This window comes from Augochlora pura, chromosome 1, assembly GCF_028453695.1.
Source record: "Augochlora pura isolate Apur16 chromosome 1, APUR_v2.2.1, whole genome shotgun sequence".
NCBI classification, from domain to species: domain Eukaryota; kingdom Metazoa; phylum Arthropoda; class Insecta; order Hymenoptera; family Halictidae; genus Augochlora; species Augochlora pura.
In genome coordinates this window covers 10,365,157-10,384,380 of record NC_135772.1, presented here as the reverse complement: position 1 = coordinate 10,384,380, position 19,224 = coordinate 10,365,157, and the positions used below count along the sequence as shown (strand labels likewise).

At 37.5% G+C, this 19,224-nt stretch overlaps 2 protein-coding genes across 4 annotated transcripts in view; one reads left to right on the top strand and one right to left on the bottom strand.

Moving 5' to 3' along the window:
- LOC144467576 (uncharacterized) overlaps positions 1-7,334 on the bottom strand; it is an 80,548-nt gene extending 73,214 nt beyond the window's left edge. Inside the window, exon 1 of the mRNA XM_078176444.1 lies at positions 7,184-7,334. Coding sequence (XP_078032570.1) covers positions 7,184-7,238 — 55 coding nt within the window. The 5' untranslated portion in view covers positions 7,239-7,334. The remainder of the gene's footprint in view (positions 1-7,183) is intronic.
- Qin (tudor domain-containing protein qin) overlaps positions 1-19,224 on the top strand; it is a 408,690-nt gene that overhangs the window by 75,565 nt on the left and 313,901 nt on the right. The window lies entirely within an intron of this gene.

Genomic DNA, 19,224 nt, shown 5'->3' with positions numbered 1-19,224 from the left:
ATTTTAGACATATTTTATTGTATTATTTCCAAAAAGGCAGGATCAAAGCACCTGATCTGAATTGTTTTCTTGCTGTTTGGACTTCCACCTTTAATTTAGTAAGAAAATTTCACCGATTAATTATTTCGTTTCGTTTTAATTACAGTTTGAAGGTGGAAGGGCAAGACGCGTGTTTCACACATATTTCGTTATATTATTTCCAAAAAAGCAAGCGTCGCGAGCACGATTTTTATGTTATATACAGTATATTAAAATGAAGCCTTGAAAGAAAGGCAGCGTCAAAATTGATTTGTCTAATTGATTAAACTGATATTTTTAAGCAAAAGAATTGAATTTTCCTTCTTATTTTAAATCCGCAATTACTTAGTTGCCATCTCTTAATTAATTTGCGTACCTTTTAATTGCGAATCTCGTATACTTCTAGCAACTATCAGGTTCAACATTTAACACATTGAACACCATTAAGTTGTATTTAATCTGTGTTGTTAGCAAGCTACATGAATTGTCTGCGCGTACGTCGATTGTATACACGTGTTATTACGATTAATACATGTGTTATTACGATTAATACACGTGTACCGCTGGCTTTACATGTTTCAATTAGTTTTGATATAGTGAACGCTCCAGGAGACTGTAAAAACAGAAAACTATAATATATTCATAATAGAATATTCATTCATTGTTCGTAGATTTTCATAATCTGATTTTAACTCTTTGGGGCACGCTGGGATTAAAAATGTCCCATATCTTTTTAACCCTTTGCACTCGAATGGTGACTCTGAAGCACCATTCAAAATTGTTCTATCATGTCGCAAGATAATTTTTATACGAACAAAGTATAGGTTTAAAACATTTTTAAATAGTGAAACTGTTAATACGAGTCACAAACATCAATTTCATGTGCACAAAAGTGCACTTTGTTGCATAAAATGGAAATACCATAAGAAATTATATTTCAGATTTATAATTCAAATGGCTTCGAGTGCAATGGGTTAATATACGGTAATGCATGATGGGACCATTTAAGTCTCATTCTATAAATTCAGTCTCATTCTACAAATTCAGTTTCATTCTACAAATTCAGTTGAATTATTATTTATTTATGTTTTTATATGCTTTCAATACAAAGATACCAATTTTATTTAATTAAAAACGCGACAAAAATTCTGTGCAACATGGGTCTATTTATTTCCTGAAATCCTGTGCCTCGAAGAGTTAAGGAACAAATCAGTTGTCGTGAAAAAAATGTTTAAAGCTATTTCCTTATGTGAAATATTTGTAATATGTAACTTAACCGTGACGTGCTATTAGTAATTTACATGATTTCGTAATTGCTATTCGTTCTCGTTCTACTTTTGCGAAATTGTGTATCCGGCAACTTGTGAAACGGATAGCGTGCGCATTAATACATTCTTCGAAATCGTTAGAAGCCAATAAAAGATTGCGATACTATACTGTATAATCATACGTTCTTACAACGCGATCGTTTGTCAAACACAGAAAATTCGAAACATGATTTCAACCCCTTGCACTATAATAACGAGTCAGACTCGTGACAAAGCTTCCATGCAAAATCAACTAAATATTTATATTATTAATTTCTTTTAAATCGAAAACAAATTTAATTCTTCTGTGATCAAAGTTTAAAAGTTAAATTAAATAAAAATAGCGGATGGAACAACAATTGTCTAGTCTTATGATTAAAAATATTAAGAACAAATAAGTGCTGATCAGCGCAGCATGAAAGGAGTCGTAGTGCAAGGGGTTAACAGCACTGGAAGCCTATTCGCTGCTTCGATATTTCAATAAAAAAATCGACTCGGTAGAAAACAAATGCGTAGGAGGAAATTCACCGATTTTGACTTCGCTGTCCTAGAATTTTTCCCATCAAATTAGGATTAATAATTTCACTATTACGCGGAGTGACGAGAATACATTTTTTTTCAAATTTAAAATAAATTTGCTAGACCTCGGTAACTTATATGCATGCTGAAAATTTAGAAAGTTGAAAGACGAGAATTTTTCATTTGTTCACTCCAAGTGATAGCATAATTTAAAAAAAGCGTGTTAGACATCGTGCAGTAAACGAAGTCCCGCTAACATCATCGAGAAATTCAAATAATTTTCCACTTTTGAGAAACAGTGATTATATGATCATTAAATCTCATATACTTAATCTAAGTATATCGAAGCAAATGGAGCATATTTTAATGAAATAAACAGCTTTTGGAAAAAGATATGCAATGTTATATACATATACGCTTAAAATTCCGATATTTCATATGCACCAACCTAACACAAGACGTGCTGCTTGCCGTTCACCAACATTTCCTGTCGGCTGCCTTTCCTACACCGAAATCGGTCAATCGAACTCTTTTCCGTTGGCCGTTAATTGCTCCGCGGTTACCGAATACGCTGCAATCGCAGGATGACATAATATATCCGTTTAACAAATAGACTCAACAAAAATGATTTGTCAACGTTGAAACGTGCACGCGCAAAAAGTAGTTTTCCGGCGTTTATCTGTTCAGTTTGTGGCCCGAAATTTGCGGGAAAAACACAGAGTCATCATCGTTCCGCTAGTGAAAAAAAAAAGAAAAAAAAAACGGCAAAACTGAAAAATCCGAGGAAAAATATCGTGGCACGGGGACAGCTGGTTTTTCGTTTTTCTTGCGATTCGAAGCGCGCAGCCGCCCCGCGCGCGCCACCACAGTTTCCACCGCAATTCATACTTTCATACGGAAACAGCGGCGGTTGCACTTAACCAGTCCGTATCGATTCCCACGGGACCATAGGCGGCACGTGTCGGCGAATACGTGTTTACACCGCGTTCTGGGACTCGCTTCACGCGCCGTTTCAGCCGTTCCGTTCCGTTCCGTTCCGCATTCGGTCCGCGTTCTCCGATCGCTTTACACCTGCAACGCCGGTCTTTCTCTCGTTGCCGGGTCGCGGACCAGCTTCCTACGACTACCCGCCGTAAACGAGGCGGCCTCTTCATTAAGATAATGAACCAATATCAATAAACCGAGATCGATTCCGCCGTTCGATTTAATGCCGGCGGCACACCACCCCCGCGACGCCTCCCAAGGTGTAACAATCAAGTTCTGCGAACTATGCGCGACAAAATTGCTGCGTAAAGATCAATTTATACCGTCTGTGTTCTCAGACGGAGAAACGTTCCATTTCGGTAGACGTACGATTTTTAGTAGCCGCGTTATCGGTTTACGTTCGATGACGGAAATCGGCAGACATAAGTGGTCACCGTTTCCAAATGTTTTCACATCTATGGCGGATAGTTTTCTATCGCATTGCGATATTGTTGGAAAAAGAGGAACGAAATGGAAAAAGATCGTATACTGGTCGATTCCTTTTAAAAAACAAAACAAAAAGCGTGAAATGTACCTAATCGTAAATGCACGTATCATTTCTGTCAAATAATGACACAACGTTGTTCGTAACAATATAATTTATTTATTTAATGTTAAAATAATAGGCAACACGTATTTTATATTTTTGTCGCATGTTTTAAGGAAATTGTGCGTTATAAAACTTTAAAAATCGATTGCCATAGTAATCCTTAATTTGTTATCTATTATTGAGATAAATGTGTTGAATTGTACTACAAGCTTCAATATTATTATATAAATTTTTAAATATTAAATACCTTTCGCAATTAATAAGATAAATAAAATCAAACTAGAAACGAAAATTTTTACTGATTCGATTTTTGATTTATTGAATAAACTAATAAAGTGTTACTAAAGCTATGGCAAGGAGTCGAAAAGAACAAAATAAATGGTGGCGTGCTAGATCTTACGAGGAAACTACACGAGGGATAATTTACTAGCTTGATCTCTTAATTAGGAAGTTAATTCGTTATTCTTCTTTCCCATTATCATCTGATTTCAATCTTACTTTCAGATATTTACGTGCCAATTTTCTTTCAGACAGCTTTCGATATCTTCGGATCAACGTTTCTCTTTAAATTGGATATAATTGATTAACCCCTTGCACTATAATAACGCGTCAGACTCGTTATGCAGACTTCATGTAAGATCTACTAAATATGAATCTTATTAATTTTCTCTATATCTAAATAAAAATAAATTCTTCCGTTATCAAAGTCTATAAATTAAAGTACATAAAGATGATAAAAGAAACGAAAATCGAATAACCCTATTAACCAGTTAACTGTGATTGACGAGTATACTCGTCATGGAGAAGTGGCAAAATTTTGTGTATTGACGAGTATACTCGCCATGCGCATAAATCAGTGACCATTAGCTACTTAAATTGCAATTTTTGAGGAAAACAGAACATATTCTCAAATTTCAAGATGTTTAGAATATTTTCAAGCTATGCCGGAATAAAACAAACAAATAGAAAATATAAACAGTTTGAGATGATGTCATGCGTCCCCGTATGCCCTGGTTGAAAAAGTTTACCAGTTCGCATGATGAATTTATTTATGTGCGATGATAACGTTTTTTAGATGTTAATCTAAAAGGGGCAGAGGCAAAAGTCAAAAAGTGGATTTATAAACTAGAAAGCTAACTCGTGAGCAGTGCAGCAACTTTGATTTTCGGTGATCTTGATCTTCATCTTGCTGTATCAAACTGGTTAAGGAAAATATTAAGGATAAGTAAATACTAATCAACGCAGTATGAAAGGAATCATAGTGCAAGTGATTAATAATATGAACCAGCTACCAGATAATTCATGACACGCTTTATAAAAGCAATCAAGAGAGTTGTTCTTGATAACTAGAAACTTCCTTCTAGACAATGTCGGACGAGCAGCTGCATTGTCGCGACACAAGGATTATTAAGCATAGAAAAGTTCGATGTTGTGTCATTGAGAAAGTTCTTGGCTAGTAAAAAACTAACTGTAAACGGAGCACTCTCTGCATTCATCGTACGACAATGACTTTCTTCTGTCCCCGGAGAAGATGCACGTGCGACATTTACGACGTCTGGGATATGGTTATTGCAGTTCCGAAAATTCTTCTGCGAAACAGTGTTCAAAATTATTTCGGCGGTCGACTTACACACGTGGGTCAACGAAAGGCATGCAAAACGACAGAGTTCCTCTTGGACCAAATTATAGATATACAGATACTGTTATCGAAAACAATATCTCGCACGATATAATTCAATGAAATTGGTAAAAATCGTTGATACCAGCAACGAGCAAATCCTTCTTTCATTTATACCGATGAATAAAGTCTATATGAATAAGTCAAGATAATGTTGTATTTCGGCCTGGGAATGCGGATGTTTATGTAGCAAGAATGTTAACCCCTTGCCGTACTATTTTCTTTATAGTTAGAAAGATGAGCAATTTTTCTACTGTAATCATTTCTTAGAAGAAAAAGGAGAAATGTTTATTGCCTTTGTCTATATTTATTTAAATGATCAAATACCGATGACAAGGGGACAGAATTTTATTTCTGCTTAAAAGAGCGGGGTAACATTTATACTTAATAAAATATTAATAGAAATATTGATGACCAGTCAGACTCGACAAAATACGGCAAGGGGTTAACGAAACTTTCGAAGGTGGGAACGTACCGATTCTTTACCGTCTACTGTTTTTCCGAGATACTAATACATATTTTAAGAGACTGTAGCACGAGTTCGATAGAACGGTATACAACGAGAACAAATAGAATAATCATACTACAGACGAGATTACAGACTGCATTTAGAATTTAGTTGTGAGAACCTTACATCGAATTCTGGATTATCCATCAATTTAATAATAATTTAGATTTACCCATTGTTAATACTAAACATTTTCAACAGCTAAGTTTTCTTATATCGTATAAAACGTTATTTTTGTCTAAAACATCTTACGATTGAGTAGATTTAGAATGATAGTGGCGTAAGTCATATTTTCAAAAATTTTGACCGACATTTTAAATTTGATTTATATATTCCAAAATGTTAACCCTAAATTAACTTAATAAATTCGATCGATAAATAATACACATGCTAGTAAACAATAACACTCCTCGTTTTCCATAATGAGGACAACGTGACTGACGCCGCTATAATTCCAATCATATAATTCAACCCGCCAACTGAATTGTCTCTAATCGAGCCTCTATCGTCGCTGCTTCAATCGAAAATTTCTTGTACTATTAATTCAATTTACGAATCTATTGGTTACATATAAATAGACTTGTTTCAAAAACAATGCTATTTAGCATAACTATGAGGCGCGTTCGGGGGTTCTTGTAACTACAGTTACTCGATTTAATATTCGGACACCATGGTACTTGCGTCATTATTGCTCTATATATTTATTTGAAATAGTTCTATTGAATTTTCTGATCTGTTATAGTTTAACAGGTTGATGCCGGCGCCGATATTCGCGATTTTCTCTGCGAGTCGGCGCCTGAAATTTACAAAAATTAAATAATTATGTTAAGTTTATAATATTAAATTTCTATATTTTTACTATTGAATATTTGTTTATAGTGTTCAGATAAAGTAACATAAACCTATTTTGTAGTATCTGTTTTGTGAAATGCAAGCAAAATAAACAAACGTACGCATAACCGTCGTCAACGTGTTCAAGTACATATCCTAGTTTACAAACATGTAAAATTATATATTTTATTCTTCATTACTATATGCATAATGAATTATAAACGGAACTGGTGTCCGATTATTAACCCCCTGCACTATAACAACGAGTCAGACTCGTCACGAACATTTCGTGTACGATTCAAAAAATAAGGCTGCCAATCATTTCTATTCAATCGAAACAAAATTTGAAACCTCTGCCATCAAAATCTGGGAATGTAAGTAAATGAAGAGTAACTGAGAAACAAAAATCATTTTGTGACATCAAAGAAATGATTAATGATGAAACAGTCATAATTAACGTAGTTCTGAAAGACGTAATAGTGCAAGGGGGTAAATCGAGTAACTGTATGTACACCAGCGTAGGTGCTGATAGCGTTGCGTAGCTTCCAAAGGTGACCGAAGCGCTTTATCCAGCAGGTGGATCCTTGGCAATTCTACAGCGGTGGGGCTCACAAACTTTGCACTCGGGCCCTGTATAATGAAACCGATCGAGTCACTAGCTTTACGGTTTCTGCACGGCGTCGCATTTTTTAGACGTAGGAACTTACGAACGTAGGAACGAGCGGTAGATGGGGGAGCACCTTACTCACCGAGAACACTCAGCAAAACGTAAACGAAGCACACCGGCACACTCGGTGACCGCATTTTCCCGCAATCCTCGGGGACACACTGTCCACCAACCGGCGGTTATGCGAACGAGACGATCGTGGGTAACCGCGAGACGGAAAGAGGACACGCGATCGGCGTACTCGACGTGCCGAAGTCCACGCGGAAACTGGCGGTTTCCGATGGCACGCCGCCGCTAGTATTCCCAACACTTGGACCAGAACAGGCCGTGTACACGTTCGTCGACTTTTGCTTTTGCCACGGTTTGCCAGTGGCACGCTGCTACCGGCGGCAGCGGCGGCGGCTCCCTTCGCCGTGGTGGGAACGAGGAAAGGAAGCGGCGGGCGGAGGCGCGCTCTCTTACATCCGACGCTCAGACCCGTGACCGCCTTCGCGCGGATCGCTCTTCTCTTCTCTTCTCTTTCGTCGTCGTCGTCGTCGTCGTCTCTGGTCCCTTTCGAGACCGTCTCTCGCCGAGATCGAAAGCGCAACACGTACCCGTCTCGATTCCTCGGCAACTGTTCAGGCTCGGCATGGTCCCAACGGATGATCGGCCGGCATGGCATGGTCGGTGAAACCGTTTACGATCACCGCAATTGCGACCGAAACGTTCGCGGATCACGTGAGATTAACCCAAGTGAGAAGACCTTTCATAAATAAATTACGACATTGACAATAGGACGCTACTTTCACTGACAGTTTCCCGCTCCTCCGACTGAGACCGTTTCAAGCACGCCTACGAACCGACAAGAATTTATGGCAAAAGTTACTAAGAGTGATTTAAGACAATGAAAGGATTGAAAGAAGTGAAGAATGTTGATATAACAATTTCAACTTCGGAAAATGATTAAAGGAATACGGATGCAGACAATCTTTATTTTCCGTAAACATTCTCAGTCTATGGAAAACCAATCGTGACAGAACTAAACCTACAGTAGACTCCCCCATGCGCTGCGCTATAAATTCGCTTCGTAGGAAATCTTGCTGCATTAAGAGTGGCTGCGTCAGAAAACAAAACGACGATGCAACGGAAGAAGTCGATAACGATGAAGAAAACAATCTAGTGCTCAATCGAAGCACTTGCTCATTCATAAATCTAGTCTCAATATTGTTGCGAATAAAAGAAGCGAGAGTCTCGACTGTAACCCTACAACTACAAGACCTACATTGCAATTCCATAAGTTTTCAAAAAATAAATAAAAAGAGAACAATACCATAGAGCTTCTATTATTCTAACATTTATTTTTACAATTTTCTAGTATTTAAACGTTCCATTGTATTATTTAGATACGTTATCGGCTACTAGAGAGCTCGAAAACAATTTTGTTTAGATAAGAGATTGTGTCGATATCAGGAAATTACAGAAACAAACTGTCGGATGAGAGAGTTACTACTGTTACTCCTTGCGATCCAAATAGTTTGAGTAACCAGTTACCAAATGCCCGCGATACTAACCCGGTTAACCCGCTAAGATCGGGTTACGATCCCAAAATTCTATGACAGGAATCGTAACTGCAACCGCAATCGGCTTCGGTTGTCTGTATAATCGTTCGCAACCTATCGAATGAAACTCTGTAACTCGTCCTAATAGCAACTTTTGTGTACAGAATTGATAGCAGCTTGTTAAGGTGAAAATATATTAGAGTGTCCTATAAGTTTCTTCCCTTTTTTTGATGCGAAATGAATGCACGATAATTGTTGTTTATGGTGGATTCATTATGTCATATATGAACCGTTCTGTTCTATAACCTTCTTCCATCTATCAGGAAGCCTCATTATGCCCTCTTTCCAAAATTGTTCAAGCTTATTTGCAAAATATTCATCTAGGTGCGTTTTTATTTCGCTTATGGATTTCAAAGATTTACCACGGAGAGAATTTTTTAACGAGAGGAACAAGTGATAATCGGATGGAGCTAGGTCTGGGGAGCTAGGAGGATGAGGTAGAACGTCCAATCAAACTGTAATAATTTTTGCCTTACGGCCAACGCAACATGCGGTCTTGCGTTGCCGCGATGGAAAACAACGCCTCGTCGGTTCGCCAATTCTGGTCGTTTTTCTGCTATGACGGCTTTTTAATTCACCCAGTTCATTGCAATATTTGTCAGCATTGATCGTAGCACCTAGAGGAAGGGGCTCGTAGTACACTACACCTTTCCAGTCCCACCAAATGCACAAAAGAACCTTCTTCGGATGAAGTCCAGGCTTCGCAACAGTTGAAGGACTATTTTCCTTGGACCAAGTTCGTTTTCGATGCACATTTTGGTAAAAAATCCAAGTCTCGTCTCCAGTGACAAGCCTCTTTAAGAAAGGATCCCTTTCATGTAGCTGGAGAAGCAAATCGCACGTAGAGACGCGGTTCATAAGGCCGGTCTCCGTCAATAGGTGTGAAACCCATACTTTATATCAATTCGCATATCCCATCTTGATTAAATGATTATGTACCGTTGTCCTTAGGAATATTAGTGGCATCCACTATCTCACGCACACTATATCGCGGATTTTCAGTGAGCACAGTCTTGATAATGTGCGTATCCGTCCTTGCTGGGCAGCCTCTGCTGTCTTCATCTTTCAACTCGAAATTGACAGCTCAAAATTTTTTAAACCAATTGCAGATGGTCCTAATAGTCGTAGTACCACTCCCATAAACCGTGCAAATCTCGCCTGCAGTGTCCTTTGCACTATTGCCTTTTTTAAAGCAATGAAGCATAACATGCCGCAAATGCTTCTTTTGGCTCCCCATATTGAAGGATGCAGAAAAAATTTTAAAAGAGACTTTGTCACCAACGAAACGTACTTTGAAAGAGCTCTGGGGCGTCTGAAACCGATGCCATAAACGGCTAAGAGATAAGCCTGGATATTTATATACAATATACAGCCATTTAGAGTCACTCGTAGCGTGGCGCGGAAGTAACTTATGGAACAACCTAATACAAGTACACTAAGTTCCTAGTAACGATGGAGTATCCGATACAAGCTAAAACAGGCAAACTGATACAAACTACAAAATCTCTAACGGTCCAGTTCGAAATACAAATTCTTAATCCTCTGTTGCGCAATCCCATGCTAAAGTTCGCGAAGGATCAATCCTTTGGTAGGAGTATATACGTATATTATTCCATGGAGACTACATAGGAAGGTACACGAAGATCCCTCCTTCGAGGATCTTTGCCCATAAACCGGTATCACCTCAACCACGGGCGGGTCTACGATACAGAAAGCAAATTGTATCAGTTTAACCCGTTGAGCTACGACTTCTTTCATAGTTTTATGTCTATTGGCATTTCTTGGTCTTTGGTGATTTCTTTCTTTCAGTTGCTTCGATTGATCGGCCTTGAAAACAGAAATTATTGCTATCAAAGTGAAAGTGATTGAAGAATTGCAATGTGTGCGATGGGATGCTGGGTAGTGACTTCAACTTGTCGAAAGATGCAGATAATTATAGTACAAAGAAGAACAATGAACGACCTCTCACGATTTCTCGCGGAAAACATGCCACTTTGCGTGCCGCGGCAAACTCCTGTTTTGCATCGCGAGAAGTTGCTCAGAAAACCATAGCTGGAACCTATTTTACAAAGAAACTTGACTCACGGACTCCAGATATGTATAAGAGAATATTTGTACAATTAAAACGGATGCATTGGAAGCGGGTCACATAGGGAGTGTCTCTCGTCTGACTCACTAACATGTACCATGGGAAACGAAGTGGTAGAAAATTATATGTACCCATCCAAATGGATTCAATAACAATGGTTCAGGACATAAAATATGCAGTGACTTTTATTAAATATTCGGACAACTTTTAAAAACAGAATAACGTTTTTGGAACTGGACTAAATGACTTGAATGGTTTTTTTTTAGATGATAGAGGGATCAATCTACTAGACCATAACTGAAATTTGTTGTTTACGATAGATCTTTACTTTGTTTTGTCGCTCCAAGTAAAAAATTGTAACAAAGTAAGAAATCACTTAATCCAGTTTTAAGAAAATTATAGTATATTTGAGTCACTGTATATTTGCATAAAATGCACGACTTTAAGTGATATAAAATTCAAATACTGAACTGAACAAAAATAAAATTTACAGATAAAATGGCTTCGAATGTGAAAGATCAAAAATATTATGACGACGCGCATCCACGATAAGTTTATTGGGTCTCATAGTCACGAATGGTATGCAAAATCCAGCGAAGCCGTGAAAGTGTTTTCAGCAAAATGGAAGACATTCTTTGTGCCTGGGAGAACTTTCTTTGCGGAAATTTGAAACCGAATACGTCGGGGTTCGCGCAGTGTCTACGAACAAAGTTCCGGATATCGTATAAGACACTCTCAAAATGATAATCGCGTGGCGGTGAACCAGACTCTCTTGCTTTACAGCTGCGAAAGGGATATTTCACCGAGAATTTGAATTTCTGCGAGTCCTCCGTTCGAGGGCAATCGCTTTGAGGAATAATCGTTCAGTTCTTGACTATCGCGCTCCATTCTGTATTCTCCGACACGGACGTGGATCACACGAGGATGTCGAGTCAGGTAGCCGGTGACCTCCTTTTCAGTTGGGGCAGTCTGGTTTTTCAGTTTGCCACGGTCGTGTTACAGTTTTGTGTCTCGCGCGCGCTTTTCACGATTCCCCTGTCTTCTAGGATTCTTCTCGATCTCTAATCACCGCGAACCCTTGTCGCGACTTGTTCCATTACTCCACTGGTATAGCCGTGTGTAATACTTGTATTCCTCGCAACTCTTTCCCCCTGTTCCGCAATTAAAATTTCCCTTTGAATTCTGTTCTTTCGATATTGTTACAGGCGAGCCGTTTCCTCATTATTTTTATTCTGTTCAAATAACATTGAAGTCTAGAAGCAGGTAGAGATCCGATTTTCACAAAACTTCACCGAGTATTCTTCAGAATTGTTCTGTTTCGCAATTAACGCACGCTTTATTCTTCCTTTTTCCATCGACGCGCGATGTTCCGAGTAACATTGCCACGTTATTTACACTTTGATTAAACAATACCGATAAGTGCGAATATATCGGGGCAGCCGATTTTATCGCGTCGACTGAAATCGAACACTATGAAGAAATGCTGCACCGTTCCGTTATGTCATTTTTGAGCGTATCGTTTCTGAGCAACAACACAAGTGTTATATAAATGCATTGTCGGAGTGGGGATTAATCAGTTTTATAACCTGGCCGGAGTGAAAACTATCGCCAGATGTTTTCAATTACATAAATTGCGTTTTTATGCAGTACTATGATCCAGTTTTTATCGTATATCTAACGCGGTGTATCGTATATCTAATGTAGTGTATCGTATATCTAGATTAGTCGATTCATTTATAATTCTATACATTTCAGTAATTTAGAATGTTTCGACCGTTTAGAATTCCAGTGAAGCACCAAGTATTTCGCGAGTAGGTTCGCGTCGAAAATGGAGTTGCACACACCGACAATCGTCCACGGCTCCAGTTATGCGCGCAGCTAATAGTATTCTCCCCTTGTTTTCTTTTCGGAACCTAATTAGTTTACCAATAACAACTTTCAAATGTTACCTAAGCTTCCGATAGGATTGTATTTCTTCTTGGATATTAATCTCTATCGAAATAATTCGTTCTATCAGCTGAGAGACTTTCGTGTTTATTATTGCAACATACCATTTTTTCGTTACTGTTAATCACCGTAATAAACTATAGCTCGTTCATGCAAATACGAAGCTTTATGTTTTCATCGGTGTTTATTTCGTTAGAAATCGTACGAAATAGTAACTGTTATTAATTTCGAAGTCTCCCGCGATTTTCAAGCTGCATCTGAATCATAATAACGAAACCTTTTTCTTTTTGTTTCAGGTATGTGACTTTCAGTACTACGAATCTGAGCGGAAATTTTTCTATCGATTTCAACGTGAGTTGTTCATATTTTCTCAATTCTTGACGAAATAACTCTCCAGTACGCCTGGTTTCTTAACCCGAGCTTTTATACCAGAAGGTATAAACAAATCTCATTCTTTTTACATAATGAATTTAATTGGACGTCTTAAAGAAATCTAGTGTCTCTACAAAAAACAATGATGGAGCAGATACGTTTAACTTTCGCTTATAAATTCTCGTTTAGACTGGATTTTCCTACAGGTTTCACTTTTCAAGGATCAATCGATCGCTTCTTTAATTAGCGTTCACCGCATGAAAAGAATACCCGTGTTCAAATATGTTGTAATGTTTAATTTCCTAGTCACCGCCGGAGATTCCTCGAAACGTGTAACATCTCGTCATTAGCTATCGGATTAGCATTCGATACAAGCCATTGTATCCGTTGTCAAACACGAAAGTGCCGCGGCATGTCCCGGTTACCTCTAACGAATTCTATTACCTACTTCGCCGTGTACTATCAATGTTAGAGCGTTCGGCACGGAAAGAACTGCTACTAAACACGGCGTAGCCGTCGCGAAGGTGCCGTCCGGTTACATGGCCGTAACGCTGTTGATTCACGACCGTCACCAGTTTTTGGAACTCACGGGATTGGAAAGTGATCCGACCGCTTTCGACGATTTGCGTAGATTCGTTTTCCGTGGCTGATGCCGTTAATTTTCTAGAAACAGGTCGCCCGCCACGTTTCTGTCCTTCTGGAAACAGAACGGGAACAAAAATAACGAGCGACTCCATTTGCGAGCGCGCGCGCGCGCTAAGAAATTCTACGCTTCGCGTCGCGCCGCGACGAAAAGCGCACGGCCGACGACGAACTATTTCGAATGTTGAACCGTTTGACTTCGTTAATTTAACACGTAATATTAAGTTAACGTTTAATCCGCAAACAAACGGTCTCGAGTGGGGGAGGGGTCCGCGCGCGGCTGCCATTCGTCCGGCAACAGCTCATCATCTTTATCCCCCGTCGTTGGCGTTAATTCGTTTACCCATTGAGTCGCAACTTGCAGAACGTCATCGCCGACCGAAAAGAGAACTACTAGCATAATTATGATTAATTACACGCTTTTTAATTAAAACCGGTTGTACCCTTCAACCGTCTACCTCATTCCTTCCGTTTCATTCTTTTTTTACCCGTTCCTTTTTTTTTACCTTTCACCTCTTTCGTTGCTCGTTCATTTATTTACTTATCTGCGCGTTAGCGCGCGCGACGGAAAGAGCCGTGGAAAGCGGGATTTCAAATGAACGTACTTTACAACTCGTTCGCTTTTTCATCGTTCCGCGGTACAATTTGTTTGACACAGTGAATTCGATCGACGCGCCGCCGTCCGTCTAAATTGCGTCTCATGAATGACGAAGGAAGGGGTAATGTTTTAACCTTCTGTGGAACGATCTATTCAACCTTACTGAACTTTTTCTATTGGGTCGTTGGACCAGTAGAATTTCGCCTATTTTCTTTAGAAATAATTCAATCGTTTGCTATTTTAGATGCTGCAGAGATTCGATTTTCAAACATTGATTATGCGTAATGAATTTTGAGACATCGCGAGAACTTATTCAAAAAGCGGTCAAAACCAGAACGAGTGTTCCAAAAATATAAACATAGTAAAAAATATAAAACTGTATGTCGTTTCTATTGAAATTCAGATATTTCAGATTGCGTTTGAAAAAGACAGTAAAAATGCATATATGTACAACGTCACCAATGTGTTGCACTGTTTGTACGTATTTAAGAGATTGAAATTTACAATTCCTAATAAAATAATAGCAATTATTAAGTGAATAATATATCAATTACTGCAGTTAACAAAAAAAAAAGTGACAAACGGACTTTGGTCACTTCCGAAATAAGCGACTGAATTATTGATACGATTGATTGGCATACAATCAAACATCTAGAATAGATTGCATTTTATTATTAACCCTTTGCACTTGAAGCTATTTTAAATTCAAACCTAAGATATTTTTTCCAACGTATAGTATTTCGATTTATTATTAATTTTGCATTGTATGCATATGAAATTGAGCTTATTCGCTCTAACAGAAAAAATTAAATAACAATTTTCAGTGGCGCCTGAGAGTCGCCATTTTAACTTCAAACCTAAGATATTTTCTCCAACGTATAGTATAGTCGCCATTCGAATGTAAATGGCTCAAATAGTAATTATTGTGTTTTTATTAAATATCCTTTAGAGCTGGTATACTTTTTAGTTTCAGTGGAGTACAAATGTATCTGCAGCATGAATTTATGTGTTCTTGAGGGATATTCAAATGTTACACGTTTCTGACTAAAATTTAACAATATTCAAGTCTTATATACGAAATTGAACAGTATTCGAGTGTTACATGGTTTTGAACGATATTTAACCTCTTACGCACGGCTGGATTTTGTGCAAATATAGTTTTTCATACCTAAATTACCATTTTTCATAATATATATTTTTTCTGTATAGCTATATATTATATACAGTATTATTGGCATATATTCTTTTCTTAGTGTATTGTACATACACACGTTCACTTTAATCGTTCACTTTAATAATTAATAAAACAATTGAGTAAAGCACGAAACATTCATGAAAACCACTACAGTAGCGCGTCGTGCCTAAGAGGTTAAATGCATTAATATTATCCTTTATTTAACACCAATGTTCCTTCGAACGATATTTTAAAGGTATCGGTGATCTGAGAATGGAATCTTAAAAGAAAATTTTGCACTTAAAGATACTCGAATATTTGAAAATGTTTGAACTCAATTGGAAATAATCTTGAAGAAAACCAAAAATACTGACCGCGTTTGGGTGTTCAATCTTAAGTGGGACGCCCACCACGTAAGAGAATATCCATTTGGAAGTTCCAGTGAATTTAATGAAAAATGTGAAAGTCCTGCACGATACCCGCAGAGAGCCCTCCCACAAGGATACCTGGCGACGTTGCTTATTAGTGTCACTATTTTATGAAGCAAAATATATTTTCGCAATCGTTAATATACCGTAATGGAAACTCTTAATTTGGTCTAACATTTTATCATTAGGAGCTCTAAATTTTGATACTACTTTTAGAAGGCATTTATCCACATGAAATACGTTTTTATGTTTTAATAGTTTCACACTAAAGAGTTGGAAACAACCCTCAAAGTCAGAAAAATTATATTATAAATAAAATTCTATTTTCAATAATAAATGTTTCTCTCTAGAAATCAGTCATCTCGTGTTTCTTAATTTGCAATTGTTAAACTTGTCACTTCTTTTGTGCAGAAAATTGTCGAGCAACACGTTCCAACAAATAGATTATTATAATATTTGCGCAGAACGAAAGGTCTGTCAATTGCAGTGCTATTAATTTTAATAGATATAATAAATGCGCGACTTTAAGATTGGATGATTAGGAAGATCCTTTTGGAATGCAGATAAATACTTTTCTTTATGAAAACACCGCAGCTAATTAGATGAGAACGTTTGTTAGTGGTATTTGCGGTTAACCATTTCCGTCATGGTCCAGATAAGATTTTGATAACGTAAATGGTTGTATACTGCAAAGTGGAAATGCTAATCGAAAGTTTTTGTGCGTTAATGCTGTCACGTACGAGCGTACATCAAATAGTTGCCCGGAATTATTTTGTTTCACTAGTGTGGAACATACATATGTCGAATTATGCTTCTTATCCACGAAATAAATTCCTTCAACATAATATGCGTTTTCATACGTTTATTAATTCTTATCATTCCATTATAAGTTTTATACGAAGTTACTTGTACTTCCTATCGTTTTAAATCTTATTTATTATTTCTTTAATTAACCCTGAGAAGGTGAATGAATTTTGACGGATGCCCTGTTTGAATTTTTCACGAAGGACTTAGTTGTAAAAATGCATATTTCTTCTCTTTTTATTTTGTACACAAAGTCAGTCTATTTCGGGGATCATTTTTACGAATTGATTCACGGCAATTTGATAACAGCGACGAAATTTGATTTATTCGAAACGATTTCGAGTTTATTTAAAAATTCCTCTTGAAATGATTTTTATAATATTCGGAACTATAAATGAAGAAATCAGAAACCTATCATTTTAACACGTTTGGTAGTTCTACTGTTTTCTACGAATAGAATTTTTACGAAGTTCTCTTCGAAGTGAATGTAAATCGAAAAGTGAGATTACAGGACGTTACAAATGAATATTTCATTTCTCGATATTAATGAAATTTTTCGGTAACGAGTTCTCCACCTACGAGAGCTTGCCTCTCTAATTATTCAAACTAATTCCAGGCGACGCATTGAACAAAAAGTGGAAACAAAATGAGCGGTCGGCGATCAGAATTCTGTTGAAACGAAATGACTGGTAGATAATTCCGCGCAACGAAATGGAAATTTATAATTTATCGAGAGACAGAGGGAGAGAGAGAGAGAGAGAGAGAATTACAAAGTGAGAATTACGTGAATTCGTAATCGGTTTCAGTTAGCGTCCGCGAAACGGTTACTTATCGCGTCGCGCGCACGGCATAATATACATATAATAAGCGCAATAACGAGGGGTATCTTCGATTTAATTTCCATTCCCGCGTTGCCGTTTTGGCAGCCGCAAGTGTGTAACACTTATATTCGCCGCATTGTCCTCTGAATTCAAATTATCGTTCTCGGTGTTGTTGCAAATTTTATTCTCGCCCCCTTCCCCCCCCGCGCCCCAATTAATTAACGGGGCAAATTTAACGTGCCCGAGAAATGCAATAAACGGGAATGTATAAATTATTGGTCTATTTGTCTATACTACGGTACATAATTTGCGGTCATCAATAAATTTGCATCGTCATTATAAGAAATAATTAACCAGACGTGTCTGCGTGTACACTTTTCCGTGATGCCGGGTCTCGACAATAGAGCCGTCGCGCTCGTATTTAAAAATCCATCGTTTCTCTAGATGCAAATCTGAATTAATTTTCGGCAATTTTAGTATTGATTTTGTCATTAATTCTGTTTTCGAAAGAGAATTTGCCAATGTAAACTCGGCATTTGGCGATTCGATTATTTATCGCTGCTGAAAAGACAGCGATTCCAATTGGTCTGATAATTGCTATTATTTTATGTTGCGTTTAAAACTTAATAAATTACAGTTTCGCCGTGCAGTACTTTTTCAAATTTCTCACTGCTTAATATATTTTAGCAACAATCCAGTTGCCAGTAAGCGTAATTATTTTAACATCTTTCGAACTTCGTAATTCATTTTGGAATTGCTAGCGACAATGAAAAATTAATGCGAGTTATAAAATACTTATTTGACACATTTCTACGCATTCCAATTGAACAAATCGCGATCAGCTATTTCAAGTTGTTCATCGTCGTACGGATCAAAATTGTCGAACGTTTATTCACCGTTAAATCAGTTCAACGTGGATCAAATTCTGATCGCTGACGATCGCGATTAAATTAAAATTGTAACGATCAGATCCCGATTTCAGCGACCGCGTTCAAGTTTAAATTCGAACGGACAATGGCTAAAAATAACATTTATCGAACGCGTTTGACGTCTAATTGCAAAGTTCGTCGATAATTACTCTTTTACTATGTACCGATTAAACAAGAAATCATTGAATGCGTTAAACATTTCGTCGATGATGGATGACTGACGTTAGCGGTAAACTTTGTTTGCACCTCGTTGCTCGCTGCTGATTTATGTTGCTAAATGTATCGAATGATGATTGACGATGTAACGTGGATAGGAAGACGAGCAGCATTACTACGAATTATTATTATTATTATTCTTTATTAACGGGCTAGTAAGACCCTTTTGTGTTACATAGAGGTTGTGTATATATATACATAGTCCGGAATACATTTAAATAATATAAATTAAAAATTACAATATTCATTTTGGTGATTTCATTATGAAATGTATTTCTCTTCTATTCACCATTATCGTTCCAGTTAAATGACATTGCATATTAAGTAATTTTTCGCCATGTATGATGCTAATATATAATCTATCGGTGATCACTCGAGTTCGTATCTGTGTAACGTCACACTCGACATTGGACCTGTATGGGTTAATGGCTAGACTTGCTGCATTTGTAAATTGGCTCAATGAATTGCCAAAGAAGTCGATTTTTCTATTAAGTTTATTTGC